We start from the raw sequence: 17,967 nt of genomic DNA, 5'->3' as shown, positions 1-17,967 counted from the left end.
CAGAATTATTCAGCTAGTTTTACCAAACTGCCTGACTTTCCCTCCAGAAGACTCCAGGCAGAAAAATAGGGTTAAAGACCTACCATTTCTGAGCTCTGTTTTCGACTGTCTAGTGCAGTAGTGAGTCCTCCTACAGCCTGGGGATCCTCATAGGTTACTCTGGAGATGAAGCAGCATAAGCAGAGTTAGTTCTCCCCCAGTGGTCACCGGGGGTGGGACGAGACAGTGACCTGTAATCACTTTCTATCCCATCGTACCTTCCTTAGACATCTTTGGAAAAATGTTTCCTGTGAACTTGTCATTGGGCAGAGGCTAAGGGCTCATGCTATCTGTTTTCCTGTAGCTAAAGCTACAAGACCTGGGTTCTAGCAAGCTCAGCTGCTAATCTTCTCTGGGATCTGGTATGTTGTGCACCTCAACATCCCTGTCTTGAGTAACAACACTGGTGCATCTCTGAAGCTCAAGTACAGGATGTCAAAAGTGCCCTGGAACTCCTGAGAGGGATGGGCTAGATAAAGGCAAAGTATTACTAATTCTTATTTTATAAGCAGCAGCCTCAACAGCATTGGGAAAGGAAGGTAGTCTCTAGGATTGAGGACTGTCACTGATTATGGAGGGTGTCTTCCTCTGCTTTAGCTATATGTTTTACAAGCAACTAACTTTTGCTGGTGAAGGGTGCATGGGGCCTTGGGTTTCTGGTCATCCTGTTGAGTCCTGAGCAGGATACAGGGAGCTGAAAGCACCAAGATGCTGGATCCCTGGGAAAGGTGGGGAAAAGTGTTTCTCACTCCTCTCTAGGCTGAACAGAAAGCTCAAAGCATGTTCAGTGCCTCCCTGAGATGCCGGAGGTGTCTATTTTGGAATAAACTCCCCCAATTCCATATGGTTCATCCTTGCCAGAGCTGCTGTCAGAGAAGTCTCTGCCCTGAACAGTTTTTAGGCAGGAAAATCTTGCTGCTAGGAACCTATTTCAGTCCCTGCCTCTGAGCTCCTCCGGCAGATGAGGGGATGGACGACTCAGTGTCTGCAGCAGCAGTGTGGGGAGGAAAGAGAAGAGAAAATAGTCTCTTGTGACTGACAGGAGAAATCACACCACAATCAACCCCAAGGTTGTGGGTAGGTAGCATTCATTCAACATATACATCTAATGCCAAGTCCTCACAGCCATATTTTAAAGTTCCTGGCAGTAAAGTTCCTGGTAAATAAAAGGCCTATTTGTGTTGGCCTGTGACCTCTTTGTGTTGGCTTCTTTATGTTGGTCAATCACCCCCCACCCCCCAATATCTTTAGACAGCTACTGGAAGGGGCCCCACATACGTCTTGCGCTGCTCAGCCAAGGAGTTCCCTCTCGTCTGGGCAAACATGTCAAAGCCATCATGGGGATTACATTGCTGGAGTGAACTGAGGGTGCCACTGACGCTCTCTGTCCCCAAGTCTGTGGCAACAAAATAAATGAGCAGCAGATGAGAACAAAATGTGGATTGTGGACTTGATGGAGGGCTCCAAAGCTAGGGTGCCAGCAAGTAGGTTAAGGTTCTTTGGGGGTTGGGGTGAGGCTTTCATTAGAATTCTCAGTGTACAACATGCAGGAGGAGCCAGGGCAGCCCCAGATGGAGGACAGAACAGCTACTGCCCCCCAAGCTGCTCTAGGAGGGGACAGTCATCATGGACAAAAAGGAGATTGCTGGTGGCAAGAAGGCAGGGACCAGGGCCACCGCATCTGCAGATTTCCCACAATGCCCTTCTCAGGTGGGCCCCTCCTGAACTCAATCACAACGCCGAAGGACCTGGGTCATTACTTATTTAGCAAATATTTCTTAGATACCCACCATATTCAGAGGTAGATCTCAAGTGGACCAAATTGAATCTAATGTGGTCCTTGGCCTCAAGAAGTTCACTGAGTAGGTGGGAGACAGACAAACAGCAGCAGGGCTTGGTTTGCGATATCGGGTAAGACCGGAAACCACCACAAGAGGGGTCTTTAAGGATGAGTGGGAGTATGCTGGGAGGAGACGGGGAAAGGCAGGTACAAAGGCACAGGTCTGGAAGTCCAGGATGTGTGAAGTGAGCAGTGCTTACGGGGAGAAATGAGTGGAGGAGGTGCCTGGAGAAGCAGGTGGGAGATAGCTGGCAAAGAGCCTCAAATGCCAGGAGTTGGTGGGGAAAACACAAAAAGTTTTTAAGAAGGGAGGCAGCAGAATCAAATTTGAATTTTAGATATTAAATCTGGTGGCCATATGCTGGATGGACTGAAGGCAGAGAATCTGTTCCAATAGAGAAACACTGGCTACAGATATATGAGATATTGAGAAGCTGGAATTACAGCAACCAACGGGCCACTAAATAAAGGCTTAATTCAATTGAAATGAAATTAAGGTAGAAAGAGAAATATCAAGAAAAAAAGAAAACAGAAAAGCAAGATAGAAGAAAGAATTCTGAGGGCCATGTTTATTAATTATTTCAATATTATAATTTTATTTGTTATCAACTGGTATCATCCAGAATAACTGAAGCATGTAGAGTCATATACACACTTTCAAATTGAACAGACTATGGAAAAGTGGAGTTTCCTCTAAGTTTCAGACAATGGGCCACTTTAGGTTGATTTGATGGTGTATGTAGAGGGGAGCAAACACGTCAGTGCCACCCCTTTCTGTTTCTAAGCTCACTGCAGACATCACCAATCAATCAAGACTCGGCTTCTAAGCCCTGATGTGGCTTCACTATCTTTCTCGAACCTGTGTTCCAAGCAGCCAGTGAACTGAAACCTATTGGCCATACTTGGTCCCATTAATATTGAAAAGGAAATCACTTCAACCATAAGGAATATTCCAGATAAAACACGGCAGGTTACCTTTCTTTACAAAGGAAATGACTTTCAATTCCTTGGAACTTCCCCCACCCCTGATTTCCAACACAGGTTTGAACTTCAAACTTAGAAAACGAAGTTATGAACTAAAGTTGGGACAACTGGCCAGGACTCAGGAATAAACTTTCATGTGGATTCCCCAAAAGGCTTTCTTTCAGGGCTTCCAACAAAGAGAGAGAAGTGGCCTGCAAAGGAGGTTAGTGGTAGGGAGGCCCTTTCTGCCCCTATGAGACACTCACCCAAGCCTGCAAGCTGGGAGGAGAGGGAGGATGGGGGCGCCGTGCTCCCCACCATCGGGCTCACCACAGCTGGAGAGCCCGGCCCCAGGTCTATTAAGTTGTCTTCAGTCACTTCATTCAGTACCTGTCAGAACACAAGATTGGCAGTAAGCCCCAGAACCTTGTGTCAGGCTCTGAGGTGGAAGTCGGCAAGCAACCGCAGTGTTCTGAGTGGAAAAGCGTCAATGCCGCCCCAATACAGTGTGGTGAAGCACACTCCCTTCCCCGCCGGGCGCGAGAAGGCCTTGGCTGTCCATGAGCCCTTGCCCGCTGGCCTCCTCCCCTTCCTCACCTGAAGGAGGCAGTGCTGAGTCACCAGTGACTGCCCGGGGAGCTGTAGACTTGGGGCTTCCTTGCCACCCTCCTGTTAGGGTGCCTGCTAGCTCTTCCCTAGTATCCCATCAACCAGAGCTTACTCTTCAATCACCCAAATATTTTAACCCCAGTAGAAAAACTGGAGGTGAGGCCAAACTGAGGCAGGTCTCCTAGCCTCCATAATGTGGAGGGGTAGGCCTGGCCTCAGGAGATGAGAAAATTCTGGAGGAATACTTACTCCATTACTGGCATTTTGAACTGATCGGCCCGACCTGTATCGTTCGAATCTAACAGGGGAAGAGAAAGCAGAAGTAAGGAGGGAGGGATGCCCATGCCATGGCCCTGGGGTGCTGCTCACTGGTCCTGTGAAGAGCTCCTGGACTGAGCAGAGTCAGAGGCTCCTGGGGAGGAGGAGACAACTGGGGGGAGTGGGCCCACACACACACAATTCTGCCACACCTTCCTCTGCATGGGGCTCCCCTAGATGATCAACCTTCCTGTCTCTCACACAGCACCCCAAATTGGTTGTCAGGGAGGGGGAGTTGGTTGGCAGAGTGAGGAGGCCACCATAAGCACCCTCAGCTGTCTTCTCACATACCTGGGCCCAGAGATCTCCTCTTGCCCCGAGAGGGGAGGCTGGTCAACCGCTTTACCTTGGGTCATCTCAAATGTCTATCTTCAAAGCTGGGCAATAACTGCAGACCCCTCCCTATTTCACAGAGCTGTGCTGGGGAGCAATTAGTTAGTGCTTCCAAAATGCCCCCAACTCAACCTTTGAAGGAAAGGGGGCAGGGCACACATGGGACAGGCACCAAGAGGAGGAAGACAGGCACAGGGCCCTCGCTTTGGCCTAATAGCTGCAGAGAAGTTTGGGCCAACCATGGAGGGGCTGCTGGGAGGGCAAGGTAGGCCTGTCTGCAAGGCTCCTCTGTACCCATCTGCTGGCTGCAGATGGGACTTAGCTTTGAGCAAGTGCAGGAAGCCTCTCCTCTCCCATACCCAAGTCATCCTCATCTAGGCAGGTGAGAGCAATGGTGAGGTGTGTGTAGGGATTGCAGGAGATAGATCATACTCTGCATATTAAAACGCTCCAAAACACCATGGGCAAGGAGGTAGCTAATATACTTTTTCCAGATGAAGTCGGAAAAACCAGCTTTAGTGAGGCACGTGGCTCCACATTGTCTCCCAACTTGCTGAAGTCAATGCCTGGTGACAAGGGATCCCCAGAAGTGATGATCTGGTTAAGCAGTACACACTGCTTAACCACTGTGGTTTTAAGAAAGACTTATGTGGTTTTTCAACAGTGGTCTAGAAGGACAATAGGAATATTAATATATCTGAAAAAATTTTAATACTGGGTACCTATCCCACACTCTCTTTGAGAGATAGTCTTATCAAAGGCACTCTAACCAGGACGGCACCTCAAGGCAGCTGGCCCCAAGGCTTGTAATGTTGGGACTGGTAGACTCTTGGGTGAAAATGGCCACATTAGCCACTATAATCCTAAAGGTTTGTTTGTTTCTTTCTTTCTTTGTTTTTGGCAGCTAGCCAGTACAGCTCCTATTATCCTATTCTAGCAAGGGCTTAAATGGGCTTAACAGGTTAAAATCCAAGCCCATTTAATATAGAAAAAATGGAACCACATGGTAAGACAAAGGGGCCTCAGGCTGGGAGTCAAGGCTCTCAGATCTGCTTCTGTTCTCCAACTGACACAGTGGGGGCCCCTGGGTGACTACACACTCTTACTGCAGAGGTTTCTTCACCTGTCAGAATGACACAGAGCCACCCATCCCTACTTCTACAGTTAAAAGCTGAGACAAAGCCTGGGGTTGTGACAGCCACATCAAAATCACCCTTTAAGTCCTCAAAGAGTAATGCAGATGCAAGTATCTGCCCCACTGACCCTAACTGACTCCCAATCAATCCACACAGTAAGCTGTGAGTCAGCTGGTGTGCCAGAGGGGGCCAGGACCTCAAGTCTCCAGGAAAGTCAGGCCACTGTCCCACCCTCTCAGGCAGTATCGCAGTATCTTTAAGGGGAGAAGGTTGGCCTGTACAAGGTCCTTTCTGGTTCCAACATTGGGTCACTCAGGAAAGCCTGAGGTGCACCCATAAGGATGATGAGATAAGAACTGTTTTTGCCTTTCTTATACCTCCTATTTAAAACTAGGTCTAAATAAGACTTCGTCCTGAGAGAAGGCTTTGGGAAAGGAAAAGAATTTGCGAATTTATTACCTCAAACCCAAAAATGATTTGGCTGCAGAAGGAACTGAACTGAATGTGTGTGTGTTTCCCTAAGAAGCAGCATTCCAGCACTTATGCTCTGCCTGCTTCTCCTGAATGCCCTAGGCACACTGGCATTTGCAAAGGGCAAAGCTTTTTTTCTTTTTTTAAAGATGGAAAAGAGGAAATCCCTGTTCTTCAGAGATTTTTTTTCCCCTTTAATTCTTTTCAAATTGAAAGGATCATCAAAGGAGCAGGTGCAGAAGCTCCTAACCCAGACCCCCCAGTCCTACCCCTCCCTAGGGCTGGGGGTGGTAGGGGCAGTGGGAGAAAGACAGATAGAGGCTTACAAAGAGCAGAGCCTCATTCTGCATGTCAACTTCCTGCTGCTTGTTCCCAGTAGAGTAACCAGCATTTCCCTGTTTTTCTGATGAGTATTTTCCAACTCCTCTCTCTCTCGCTCCCGCCCCCCCCTCCCCGTTTATGAAAGAAGCCCCTCTGTTATGGCAACAATCTTTTCAAGGTAAAAAAAGAACTCTGGCTCCCACCTCTCATATCGGAGGAAAACATTGTTGAGGTCATCATTGACGTGCAGCAGCTCCTCGGTGACCTCTTCATTGGACACACGGGAGATGAGCTCCACGATGCGCTGCTGCATGGCCCGGCAGGTCCTGTTCAGCTCCTAGAGAACACATGCACAGCTGCAGAGTCTGCTGGGTATGTTTTGGTCACATTCTACTTCCTTTGAAAAACTGTACTGATTCTTAAAAGTCACAAAAGGAGTACATGCTTGCTCATAAAACCAGATGTGTGCAGAATGCAAAGCAGAAGGCCCCTCCTCAGGCCCTTGAGGAAACAAGTACTTTTTTAGTACAATAGACAAATGTCCATACATACATACATACATACATACATACAGCTGGATGTACATCAGTACGTTTGTACAAATCATTTTTAAAAATACAGAAATGTAATTCTTTGCAGCCTGCTTTTTCTCTTCAACAAAATATTCCAGACACCTTTCCTCCTTACTTTGTATAGACTGCCTTGTTCCTTCGTGTATGTATCATAACGTATTTTACTATTCTTCTATTGTTGGGTATTTAGGTTGTGGTCTCTCTTTTTTTGGCCAACCCAAATAATGCAGCAATGAACATTTGTATGCACACATGCTCATACACTTGGGTAAGCACTTCCATAGGAAGAGTTCCTCAGAAGCAGAATTTCTGGGTGAAGGGGTATAGTCATTTAGAATATTGACTGGTAATAGTAAAAGGCTCTCCAAAAAGACAGTATCAGTTTACTTATACTCCCAGGACCAGCATGATTGCATTAGGTACATGTTGGTGGCATGGCTGTCACCTTGTGAGAGCTCAGAAGCTCAGCAAGCTCCCACAGAGTTCCATGGCTAGCCAAAGATGATATTTGTGCACCCCAGTCACCACTGGAGCCCTCTCTACCCTTAGAAGTGATGTCCCCCTGAAGACAGAGTCTTGTCACATTATGGCCTGGCCTCCATGAGCCTCACCTCCTCCACAATGCAGCCCTACTGATGCTCTTGTTTAAACTGCTTGTGAACTTTCTCAAATATCTGCCAGGCTCCTTGCCATCCAGAGGAGGGGACTGGCAGCCCCGCCAGGCTGGCCGCTCAGCATCCCTGACCACAGGAGCTGCCTAGGAACAAAGTGCCAAGTCCCAGGACCATACAGGGTAAAAGCAGAGGCAAAATGCTGTCCCCAGCTACATGGACACTGGAGGGAGCTGACGAGCCGGTGAGTTAAGGGGCTAAGGCATAAAGAAGTCCTCACAGCTCAACCTCAATACCACCTCTTTTGAAAATGTTTCTGGTGGAAGTAACTATCTATTCACAGCAGATATAGGCAATCGCTGTTTAAGTTCCTCATTTTATGTCACAATCTGACTAGCTTGGCTGGAAGGTCTTCCCTCCTACCAGGTCATAAACTCCTTGAGGGGGTGTTGTCACTCATCCACCGTGGATGCCCTTCAGCCCTGCACCGAGCCACACACAGTGAAAAAGCCCAGTAATCATCTGCCAAATCGGATCACCAAGGTGGTGAAACAGCAAAGTAGAAAATGGAGGGTGCCCCTTCCGCATGCTCCCGGGTACTCTGCCCCACAACACGCTCTAGAGAAGATCTCTCTCCTCCCTGTTTCCCCAGTACCCATACCTGACACATAGGAGGCACTGCCCAAGTGCTTCTGAGAGAATTAATTAATGAAGGTAAGTTGCATTCCTTCCATCTGTACTCATCCAAGGTATCAAGATGGTGTTCCCTAACACACACACACACACACACTCACACACACACCCCACTTCACTGCCAAAAGGACATGTGTGTCCTAGGCCTGATCCTGCAGGTAGGAGCAAGGTGAGGATCCCAAAAGACCTGCCCATCATAGAGCAAATCAGCTCACAGCCAGGCAAATACCAGGCCTGGCTAGCCTGCTTCTGTTGTTTCTCCTGCCATGGCTGCTCAGCCCTCAGCAGCTCCTGCCCTGAAAGTGGGGGCAGCAGATGAAAGAAGCCTGGTCCATGTGGCTCAAACCAGAATCACCCTTCCTACCCGACTAGGTGCTTCGGGTGACTGCTTCCAGGAATCATCCCAAGTCACAGCAGCCCAGCCGGGTAACATTCCTACCAGCAGGAGAGATGCAGAAAGGAGTAGGGATCAGAAGCTGGGGCTGGAGGGGGGAGGAGAGGTCAAAGATAGTTTATGTAAGGTTTCCATTCAGGCAGTCTTGGGAACCTTGACTCTGAACCCTTGGTCCCCTCAAGCCACCAGCTCCTCACCAATGTTCTGTCTCAGTTATCCACATAAGCTCAGTTTTCTTGCCAGCACTCTCAGAGTATGGGGAATTCTTGTTCATCTAAAATCTAATTTTCCCTCTCTAGGACTCATCCCAGGCCCCAGTGAACCAGAAGTAAGCATTTACAAACATACAGACAAGTGTTAGAATTAATAATAAGAGAGGAACATATTAATTGCAGAGGACACTAATATCCAGTAAAGAGTAAAGCACCACAAAATGCACATTGTCTTTCACTGTGAATGGCTCCTGTCCCAGACCAGCCAGAAGAGAGGCGATAGGGAACCTGGGCCTTGGAACCTGCCTGGTCTCGGTTAGTGAGGGACTGCCGCACAGTCACTGCTACAGGTGCTGGGGACACTCAACAGATTAAACCCGGTCACCACTGAGACAATCACAGTACACATCCTAATACAGAAATGAAGTGCACTCATGAGTGATACTAAACAGTAAGCCAGGCCCTCAACACTAAAACAAACACGAAAATTTAAATGTCCAAACTCCCAAAAGAAGCAATCACATTAGATCATGGGAAGGATTCAAGCAGCTAGGACCGAAATGCATGATGTAAAACAACTACAGTACTTCTAATACATTGTTAAAGTGCAGTGAGCATCTACTTAGGGCTGACAAAGGAGCGTGGATTTAAGTTAACTTGAAAAGACCACCCTCCTCTGCTACCTGAAAGAACAAAAGACACTTGGCCAACACTTGGGCAGCAGATTTACCCAGTGCTTTGGAAAAAACACTAGAAGGAGACCTGGCCAAAGAACACAAAATGGAAAAGTGGGAAAGCTGGAGCCATGGGCAGGGGAGGCTGGGCAATGGGACAGAGGACAGAGTTGAGTATCTGCCTCTCTGCTGTCTGCCATGGACCCTTCCAGGGCCCCTGCGCATGTCTCCTCCCTCCCTGGATGTGCGTATGCCTGGGTACATGAGGACTGGCCAGGCAGTGTCTGAGCTCCTTCTCCCTCCAGTACTCTAGGTGTCTGTGGAAAATCTCTGAGCAAAAGAATCTAGAGTCCCAGCTCAGGGTCCGCTCCCTCTAGCAAAGGCAGACCCCACCAAATAGGCCCAGTACAGAAAAGTGGGGCCTCTGTCTGGTGCTTGTGGCCAAGCAGCAAGCTCTGGCTGCCCTTGGGTGGGGACGGAGAAGGAAAAAAGTTAGTCACTTCCCATCCAAACTGCAGGCCAATTACAAAGCACAGGACCTGCAAGTCAGGGGAGTGTGCAAGCACGTTGTGGGAAACAGGTGTACGGTCTCACCACCTAGAGCCCTTGGGCAATCTTCAAACATACCTCACACTTACCAGGATAGCAGGTGGCCTCAGGCACTTGCCACACTGCTCAGGGGCTCCTGAGAAGTCAGCCCTCTGCCTGCAACATCCCTTACCTTCTTTTCCATAAAACAAACTCCTGGGCCGGCCCGTGGCTCACTCGGGAGAGTGCGGTGCTGATAACACCAAGGCCATGGGTTCGGATCCCATATAGGGATGGCCGGTTGGCTCACTGGGTGAGCATGGTGCTGACAACACCAAGTCAAGGGTTAAGATCCCCTTACCGGTCATCTTTTAAAAAAAAAAAAACAAACTCCTACTCATCCATCAAGACTTCAAGGTATTTCCCCACCCCAGTATTTCATCATAAAAATTTTCAAACACATAGCAAAGTAGAAAGAATTTTACAGTGGACACTCTATACCCATCACTTAGATTCTACCAATAACATTTTATAGTGCCAGCTTTACCTCATTTATCCATCTCCCTGTCCACCCAGCATGTTTTCTGGGAACCCCCAACAGCCTCTCCCTCCTCAAGAGTCCAGATAGAAGAGGGCAAGGGCTAAGCTCAGTCTCCCCCACAGAGCCCTAGCCCCAGCTGGGTGCTGGTGACCAAGCATGGGCAGCAAGAAGCCCACGACTAGATACGCTCTCCAAGTCCTCAGTACTCTCTGGGCCTGCTTCTCCCTATGTAAAATAAGGGGTTGGACACACAAGGAAGTTCTGCAGAGTGCCATCGAGGGGACTCAGCAGCCTCAACAGCATGGGGGCACCCCCTTCCCGCTGTAGCAGCCAGGGAAGCGCTGCTTTTATCTATTCTAAACATTGCCGTTCACTGTAGAACTCTATTTGTGGAGGAAAGGTTCCATTGCTTTCAAAAAATGTTTGGGAAGTGCTAGGTGATTTCTGAGGCTCTAACACTATGATCTTGGCTTGAAGGAAGAATGAGACCTAAGGACATACATAGAAAGTAGCAATCTCATGAACTCTCAGCACCAGAAACATCTGCTTTGGCCCTGCACTTGCTGCCTCTCTCCCCACTGTCCCCAGCCCCTTAGCTCCAAATCCTGGAGGAGCATCCCAGTGGCTTTCCAAAGAACTATGCCTAAAGATAGACCCAAAGACTCTGGCCTGTGGCCACTGCATCAGAGATCTCCAGGGGTCTCTGCACAGACAATTTTTCCACCTCCCGATTTCAACCTTTTAAGTTACAGTCTCAAAAAGAAGAAAAGAGACAAAAGGCAAGAGGAGGATCAGTCATTCAGATTTCTGCCACCACCACACCAGCTGGCTGCTCACATGGCAGACTCAGCTGGGAAACTGTCCTTTGCCTCCCTCTCCTATCTCCAAACCACTCAGAGCGACTCTCTTCTGGGCCTCAGACACAAGAGCCTACAGCTTGCCTCGGTCACTCTTTCCACTGTGCAACAGCTGAAAGACTGGGACAGGAATTTCCTAAACATTAAAGATTTCAGCTTTGGCCTCATATCTCTAGCTCTCAATAGAGGGGAAGAACAGCTGGTCACTCTGTGCAAAATCCCTCCATCTATCAGAACACCTTATCAAATATCCTCTCTTTTCTGTCTCATTAATTCCAATGCCTTTATCTTTTCCTCAAGAGATATTCTCATCCCAACCTCATAAAACAGTCTTTTAACCATCTTTATGGGTTTCCCCCGAACCCTCTCCAAGTTTGAAGGAACACGGAATAAGGTCCTGAAGATCTGTTTTCTATTGCTGCAAAGGAAATGGGAGGAAGAAGAAAGTCCTTGTTGACTAGAAAGGGGTAATAATGAAGTTAAACATGTAAAATAAACTAGATTTCTCTAGAGAAACGGCCTTAGTCATTCTGTCTTTGTTGAAGTGAAAGGCAAGAAGCAACAGGGGATGCACCATCTTCTACTTGAAGAAACAGTGAGCAGAACAGCTTCTTCTATTATCTGATAACTGCTCATATAAGAACATCCATTTTTGGCATCATTGGATTAATTAAAAGTTATTATCAATTGAAGGCAAAGCTCAAAAGGCTAAATTGGGAGAGACAGAGGGCACTGGGAGACAGAATCAGGATCTTTAAAGATCCCAGAAAGCTGCACTCAGGCTGCAGCCAAGGGCATGCACTATAGCAGGGAGAGATGCAGAGTCTCGTATTTCAGGTCCAGACTCAAGTGTTCATGCACAAGATGAGGAAGATAGGGCTGAACAGCCACACAGGAGATGGAGCAGGGTTTTCCATTTGACAGTGTCAGCCTCTTATGAAGAAATGCCTCTTTATCTACAAGGTGGGCTACATTCAAAGACCTACTCATGTGAAAGAGGAATTAGTTTTGTTCTGTTGTCTAAGGAGACAGACCAGGGTCAAAGTTACAGGGAAACAGACTTTACTTTTTTTTTCTTTTGGCAGCTGGCTAGTATGGGGATCGAAATCTATGACCTTAGTGTTGTAAGGTTGCGTTCTAACCAACTGAACTAACTGGCCAGCCCCGAGACAGACTTTAGCTCAGTGCATGAAAGGCCTTTCCAACAGTAGTCACGGAAGCTGCGATATACAGGGGACTCACCTGTGCCCTGCTCTGTGCCAGGACTTCCAAGATGAGAGTGACCAATGGAGGAGAAGCAGGCTCAGAGGGGGCCAGTGACTTGCCTGGCATCACCCAGCCAGTTGGTCAGGGGGAGGGCCAGGATGTGAACCCAGCGATTCGTAAGCCTGCATTCTCTCTACCTGCTGTGCTGCTTCCCAAAGTCTGAGACATTGGTTTGAAAACAGAAGTACTTCCCTGAGCTGCCGTGAACAGCTGGTCATTGGGGCTGTGAAGAAACATCAGGTAGGCACTAGACAAGATGCTGTAGAGGAATCTGAGCATGGCTGTGGAGCTGGACTGGCTGCACAATGGTCTCTCCCTGCTTAGACAGTGAAGGATGTGACACTTGGCCCGAGAGGAGGAGCTGCTGTGCTCACTCAGGGCACCCTGCCTCCATTTTCCTCGGGGGCTCCAGCTAAGCTGACAGCACAGGGTGTTGAGAGTGGCCTAAGCCTTCCCTCTAATACCAGTCACCTACCCACATGCCCTCAGGCAAATGGCTCCACTACTAAGCTTCCTGTTTTTCCCACCTGCTACTCCAGCCGGGCTGTGGGAGCCTTCGCCTGGAAGTGCTTTGCGACATGCAGGAAGCAATCGGGACATAACCTGCCCACAATTATGATGAGCCACACCAGTGCATCCCGGGGCTGACACCTCCAATTACCTCTCTCCCCATCCCCTCCACCTCCTACCCAGCTATTTACACTCAAGTTGGGAACAGCTTCTGTTGGCGGGGACACTTGGGTTGGTGACAAATGTGTTTAATTCCGCAGCCCTGGCCAGCTCACAGAGCTCTGGACTGCTTCCGCCCTGAGCACTCTGGCTGCCCTCCAGCTCGATTGTGAGGTCCTGGGGATGCATTCTGATCCCAGCACTTTCCAAGCAGACTGTGGCCTTTTTCCATGTGGAAGGCTCACTGTTTAGTGCAGCTCTAACCCTTGGGAGACCCTGCCCGCTGGCTTCTGACTGCCAGGGAAGGAGAGGAGGGGAGATGTCAGGGATGGCTGAGGCATGAGGCCACCAGTCAGGAAGCCCAGTGTGGCCCAACTCCCAAATCTCCCATGCTGAAAGGACAGCCTCCCACTGACACCCAGAATCATTCTTTTTCTGTTTGATTTATAAGATAGCAGTGAGGGCTGGTAGGCTTGGAGCTGGAAGAAAACAGAGGGAAGGAAAACGTCATGGGAAGCAACCTATTTTTGAAAACTGTGAGCTGACGCCAGGAGATTAGGTTCTGTTTGTCTTGGCTGATAGGATTGTTTAAAAAAAAAAAACAAAAAAATCCTCCAGTGTCTGTCTCTCTCTCTCTCTCTCTCACACACACACACACACACACACATACACACATACACACACACACACACACACACACAGAGTATTGCTGCTGTCTGGCTCTGCTCTGGCTGTCTGGAAGCATCCTGGCTTTGTTCAACCCACCCCCTGCCGCCAGGAGCTCAGCTCCGTCCAGAGCAAACCCCCCGTCAGCAGGAATTTCAGCGCTGACACAGCACAAAACTGCCTCAAGAGGCCTTTTCAGTTTCTGGACTGACCTCAAATTCCTGTGCATCTGGATAATGCCTGGCAGAACCCCGCCCGCAAGCCGGGAATGGAGCCCAATGACGATGCATTAAAGGGAGGCTGGGTCCCATGGAGTGTGGCACATGGACAGTTGGACCCACTGAGCTGAGGCAAGCTTGGTCTGATGCTGGTGTCAGCAGTGAGGCCTAGGGACTGGCAGGAAGCCACTCAGGGATACTCCCTGGGGCTGGGCAAGGGTACCTTGTCTCAGCGGCACGCAGCTGACACTGTGGTTACATGGAGACAGCTGTTCCGCTTCCCATCTCCTGCACTAAGCTGTGAGCTCCTCCCGAGCAGGAACCTCAGCTCATGCATCTCTGTGCCCCTAGGGATGTGCTCTGTGTTAGGCCAAATGCAGGCCTCCATCTGTCCTCATCCCCATAGGAGCTGACAGCTTTGGAGTAGCAAGGGGGCACTACAAGAAGCAGCCTGGGACCAGGCCGAGCCACCCTGGGTGTGCGTACTCCTGAAGGGTGGGGCCATTAGAGCTGAGCCTTCACAGCGGGCAAGTGTGTGCCAATAGCAGGGTAGGAGGTATGGCATTCAGAGGGCCAGGACTGACAACTGGGTGCTGAACAAAAACAGCAGCAGCAGCAGCAGCAGACACATGGAGAGGCATCACACCGGATTGCCCAACCAGCACCCTGTGCACCCAAGCAGCAGAATATCTGGCACCTGCAGTTCACAGCATCCTTCTTCTACCCCTCCAAAAAGTCACCATTTCTAAGGGCAGTGCCACTGCCATTTTCTGCAAATGTCAGAGTTGTCTGAGGCTGGGTCAATGGCTCTGGACATGGCTGGCCTGGGAAATGGGCCTGAGGTCGGGTACCTGACTCTAGTCTGAGGGTGGGACAGCAGGCTGGCCTGCTCCTGGACCCTTTTCTGCTACGCTTCCAACATTTGGAGTAAGAACAGGAGCTTCAAACTTTATCTCAGGCTCAGGAATATCACAGGGGTAAGGCTCTACTAGAAGGATGCCTAAGTGCAATCAAGGCTGAAAAGGCCTGCTGCAGAATGTTTGTGACCTAACATTGAGGGACTAAAGCGATACACAAAATTGTACACATAGTATGAACTCAACTACATTTAAAATAAACAGAAGATGGGGCTGGCCTGTGGCTCACTCGGGAGAGTGCGGTGCTGATAACACCAAGGCCACGGGTTCGGATCCCATATAGGGATGGCCGGTTGCTCACTGGGTGAGCGTGGTGCTGACAACACCAAGTCAAGGGTTAAGATCCCCTTACCGGTCATCTTTTAAAAATAAATAAATAAAAATAAATAAATAAATAAATAAATAAACAGAAGAAAGTATAAAAGAAAAGACATCAAAATGTCGACAGTGGTTATTTGTGGATGCTTGGGTTAAAGAAAATTATCATTTTCTTCTCTGTACTTTCTTTTTCTTTTGATGGTCATGTATTCTACAGCTAGCATTTTATAATCAGGAAAAAAATATTATGAAGGAAGATAAAAAAGAGAGACGGAAACATGAGGCTGAGCAAGAGCCCATGTGGACTCGGTGCCTTTTGACAAGAGGGCCACTGGACCTGTCCTGCCTCACTGCTGCGCCTAAGTGGGGTCCTGCCACAGTGTGCAGCAGGTGAGCTGCTCTGTGCTCAGGCCCAGCGCTTCCACAAGATGGGGTCCTCCTGACCTGCAGCAGCTCCAGATCAGACGAGTCCTCCTGCCCAGGGACCATTTCTGTTAACATTTCGGACATAACTTTCGTGTTTCCTCGGACAACGTCCAGTTCACTCCGCAGCCTGGCAATCTGTTGGGGGCCACAAGGGAGGAAAGCAGGAAGGAGAGGTCAGTCACCCTGTACCTGGAATATCAGAACCAGCTAGCTCCTCAGGTTGGTGACAGTCCCACTCACTGAGATCTAGGTCACCTTTCCAAATGTGTGCCATAAAAGTCTTCTTATCTCCCTCCTGCCTGTGAGGGTGATGGCAGCTCTGAGAACTCAACGGGGAAGCAAGGCCACCACAAAGGGCGCTGGTCACCAGAAGCCTGTCATTGGTGTTGCTCTGCCCTTGACACTGGGGCAGCACTGTGCAGTGAGAAGCGCTGGGTCAGGAGTGAACTGAGCTGGTTTTCAATCTCGGCTCTCCCACAACAGGACCTTGAGTAAAAAAGAACTTAACCTTTCAGGGCCTCCGTTTCTGCTCTTTAAAATCCAAGTATAGGAATACAAGCGCTCTAAGGTCCCTTCATGGCTGAGATCCTTTTCTATGAACCTCATAGTTACAGATTCTGTACCTAGGAGTTTTATAATCTAAATACTCTGATTCTCTGAGAGGTTGGCCACTGTGCAAGAATGAGGGAGGGGGACTGAGAGAAGACCACAGGGGAGACCCCTCCCCCCCAGTTCCCTAGCTGGTAACACGACCCCTTGAAAACTACCCAATCTGCCTACTTATCAGTGCTCCCCAAAGCACAGACCTGAGCCAAGGCCTGAGCCTTCTTTCCTGCAACAGCAACACTGTAAACCCTCTGCCCTCTGTCTCCAGCCCTGTGCTTCGGATCACCTCCTTCATTCTCTAAACCCCTCGAGACATCCTTGTGGAGGCCACAGGGACCTTCAATGCACAGTGAGGCATCATAGAAGAATCTGCACAGAAATTCCTCTTCATCCCAATACATGTTGGAGGGAAATCCAAGAACTGCCACAGGATACTGGAAGGGGCCCTAGAAGACTCCGTGAGCATGGGGCCTCTACAGTAGTGGCAACGCCCAGAGCTTCTCTGAGCCTCAGTCTCCTCTCCTAGGGGAAAGCAGGAATAATAGCCCACATCACAGGGTGGCTGAAAGTGCCTGTAGGGCACTGGCATGTGCGCGCTCTTTACTGCACATGTGTGGTTCCCGTTCCTGCTCAAATGTCCAGAGAGCCAGACTGTGAAGTTGTTCTTCCTGCACTGTGACCCGGCTCAAGCAACACCTCCTCTCCTCGGTGAAGCCTTTTCTGATTCTCCCTCGCCCTTCCTGAGGTAGAAGCAACCACTCCCACCTCCTCCTTCAGGCCCACTCCCTGCACAGTTTCCATCGCAGCAGCAACGGCAGCCTTTCCTGGGCTGATGAGTCCTCTCAGCAGACCCTTCACTATTTAGTGCAGAAAGTCTGCTGGGTTGAGTTCTGTACCTGCAGCATAGAGACAGGGACAGGAGACCTCAACCAATGGTCAACCAAGGAAATAGTCCAGGTCCTGTGAGGTTCTGCCTGGCTCTGCTTGGTGGATGGCCCAGGGACCTCCTCCAAAGTCCTGGCTGAGAAGAGGTTTCTTGCCTGCGAGGCCCAGAACTGCTACAGTTAGCAACCATGTGGGCTCTGAAGTGCTGGTCCCCTAAGCCTGGCTGGTTACCTATCTGCCTGCCTCTGTGTCCATTCTCCCCCGGGGGCAAAAGGCATACCATCCTCTCGACTGTGCTGGCTGCTGGGAGGGTCTTTCCTGAGCACCCAGCGCACTGACAGCGACTCAGTGAAGTGCTCATGACTGTCTAACTTCAAACAATTTCTGCCTTCCCTCAGAGCACAAAGGGCACAGTTCTGCCCACAGATACAGCTGGAGACTTTTTTTTTTTTTTTTTTTGACTTTTTCCGTGTCCGGCAACGGATCGCAACCCTCAGTGTTGCCCCCATACTGGACCGGGGACCGGCAACGGGATCGCAACCCTCGGTGTTGCTCCCACGCCTCGCTCAGCCAGTGAGCGGGAACCGGTCTGTATGTGGGATCCGAACCCTCGGGCGGGAGCACCGCCGCACTTCCCAAGCAGCGCACTTATCCAGTGCGCCACCGGGCTGGCCCAGAGCTGGAGACTTTCTAAGGGAAGGCCTTGGCCAGTGTGGGTAACGAGGAGGGGCAGGGATCAGTGACACAGGCCCACAGGTAATGTAAACCTACACTTAGCTGTGGGTTTGGACCTCTTCCCCCAGAGGTGCACATAGCACTGAGGTGGCTACCATAAGAGCCTCCTCCAGCTGTCCATCATGCCCATGGCCGCCCTGTGGGATAAG

General features: G+C 49.6%; 1 protein-coding gene across 5 annotated transcripts in view; it reads right to left on the bottom strand.

Moving 5' to 3' along the window:
• TOM1L2 (target of myb1-like 2 (chicken)) overlaps positions 1 to 17,967 on the bottom strand; it is a 114,727-nt gene that overhangs the window by 13,498 nt on the left and 83,262 nt on the right. For all 5 annotated transcript variants that reach the window (XM_008566232.1, XM_008566233.1, XM_008566234.1 and 2 more), the window contains exons 7-12: positions 15,611 to 15,727; positions 6,234 to 6,367; positions 3,701 to 3,749; positions 3,109 to 3,232; positions 1,318 to 1,435; positions 84 to 159 (exon numbers count right to left, since the gene is read on the bottom strand). In XM_008566232.1, the coding sequence (XP_008564454.1) occupies positions 84 to 159; positions 1,318 to 1,435; positions 3,109 to 3,232; positions 3,701 to 3,749; positions 6,234 to 6,367; positions 15,611 to 15,727 (618 nt within the window). The remainder of the gene's footprint in view (positions 1 to 83; positions 160 to 1,317; positions 1,436 to 3,108; positions 3,233 to 3,700; positions 3,750 to 6,233; positions 6,368 to 15,610; positions 15,728 to 17,967) is intronic.

This window comes from Galeopterus variegatus, unplaced genomic scaffold, assembly GCF_000696425.1.
Source record: "Galeopterus variegatus unplaced genomic scaffold, G_variegatus-3.0.2 Scaffold229, whole genome shotgun sequence".
Classification (NCBI taxonomy): domain Eukaryota; kingdom Metazoa; phylum Chordata; class Mammalia; order Dermoptera; family Cynocephalidae; genus Galeopterus; species Galeopterus variegatus.
Note: the sequence above shows the minus strand (reverse complement) of the source record. Positions and strands in the feature narration are given on the sequence as shown.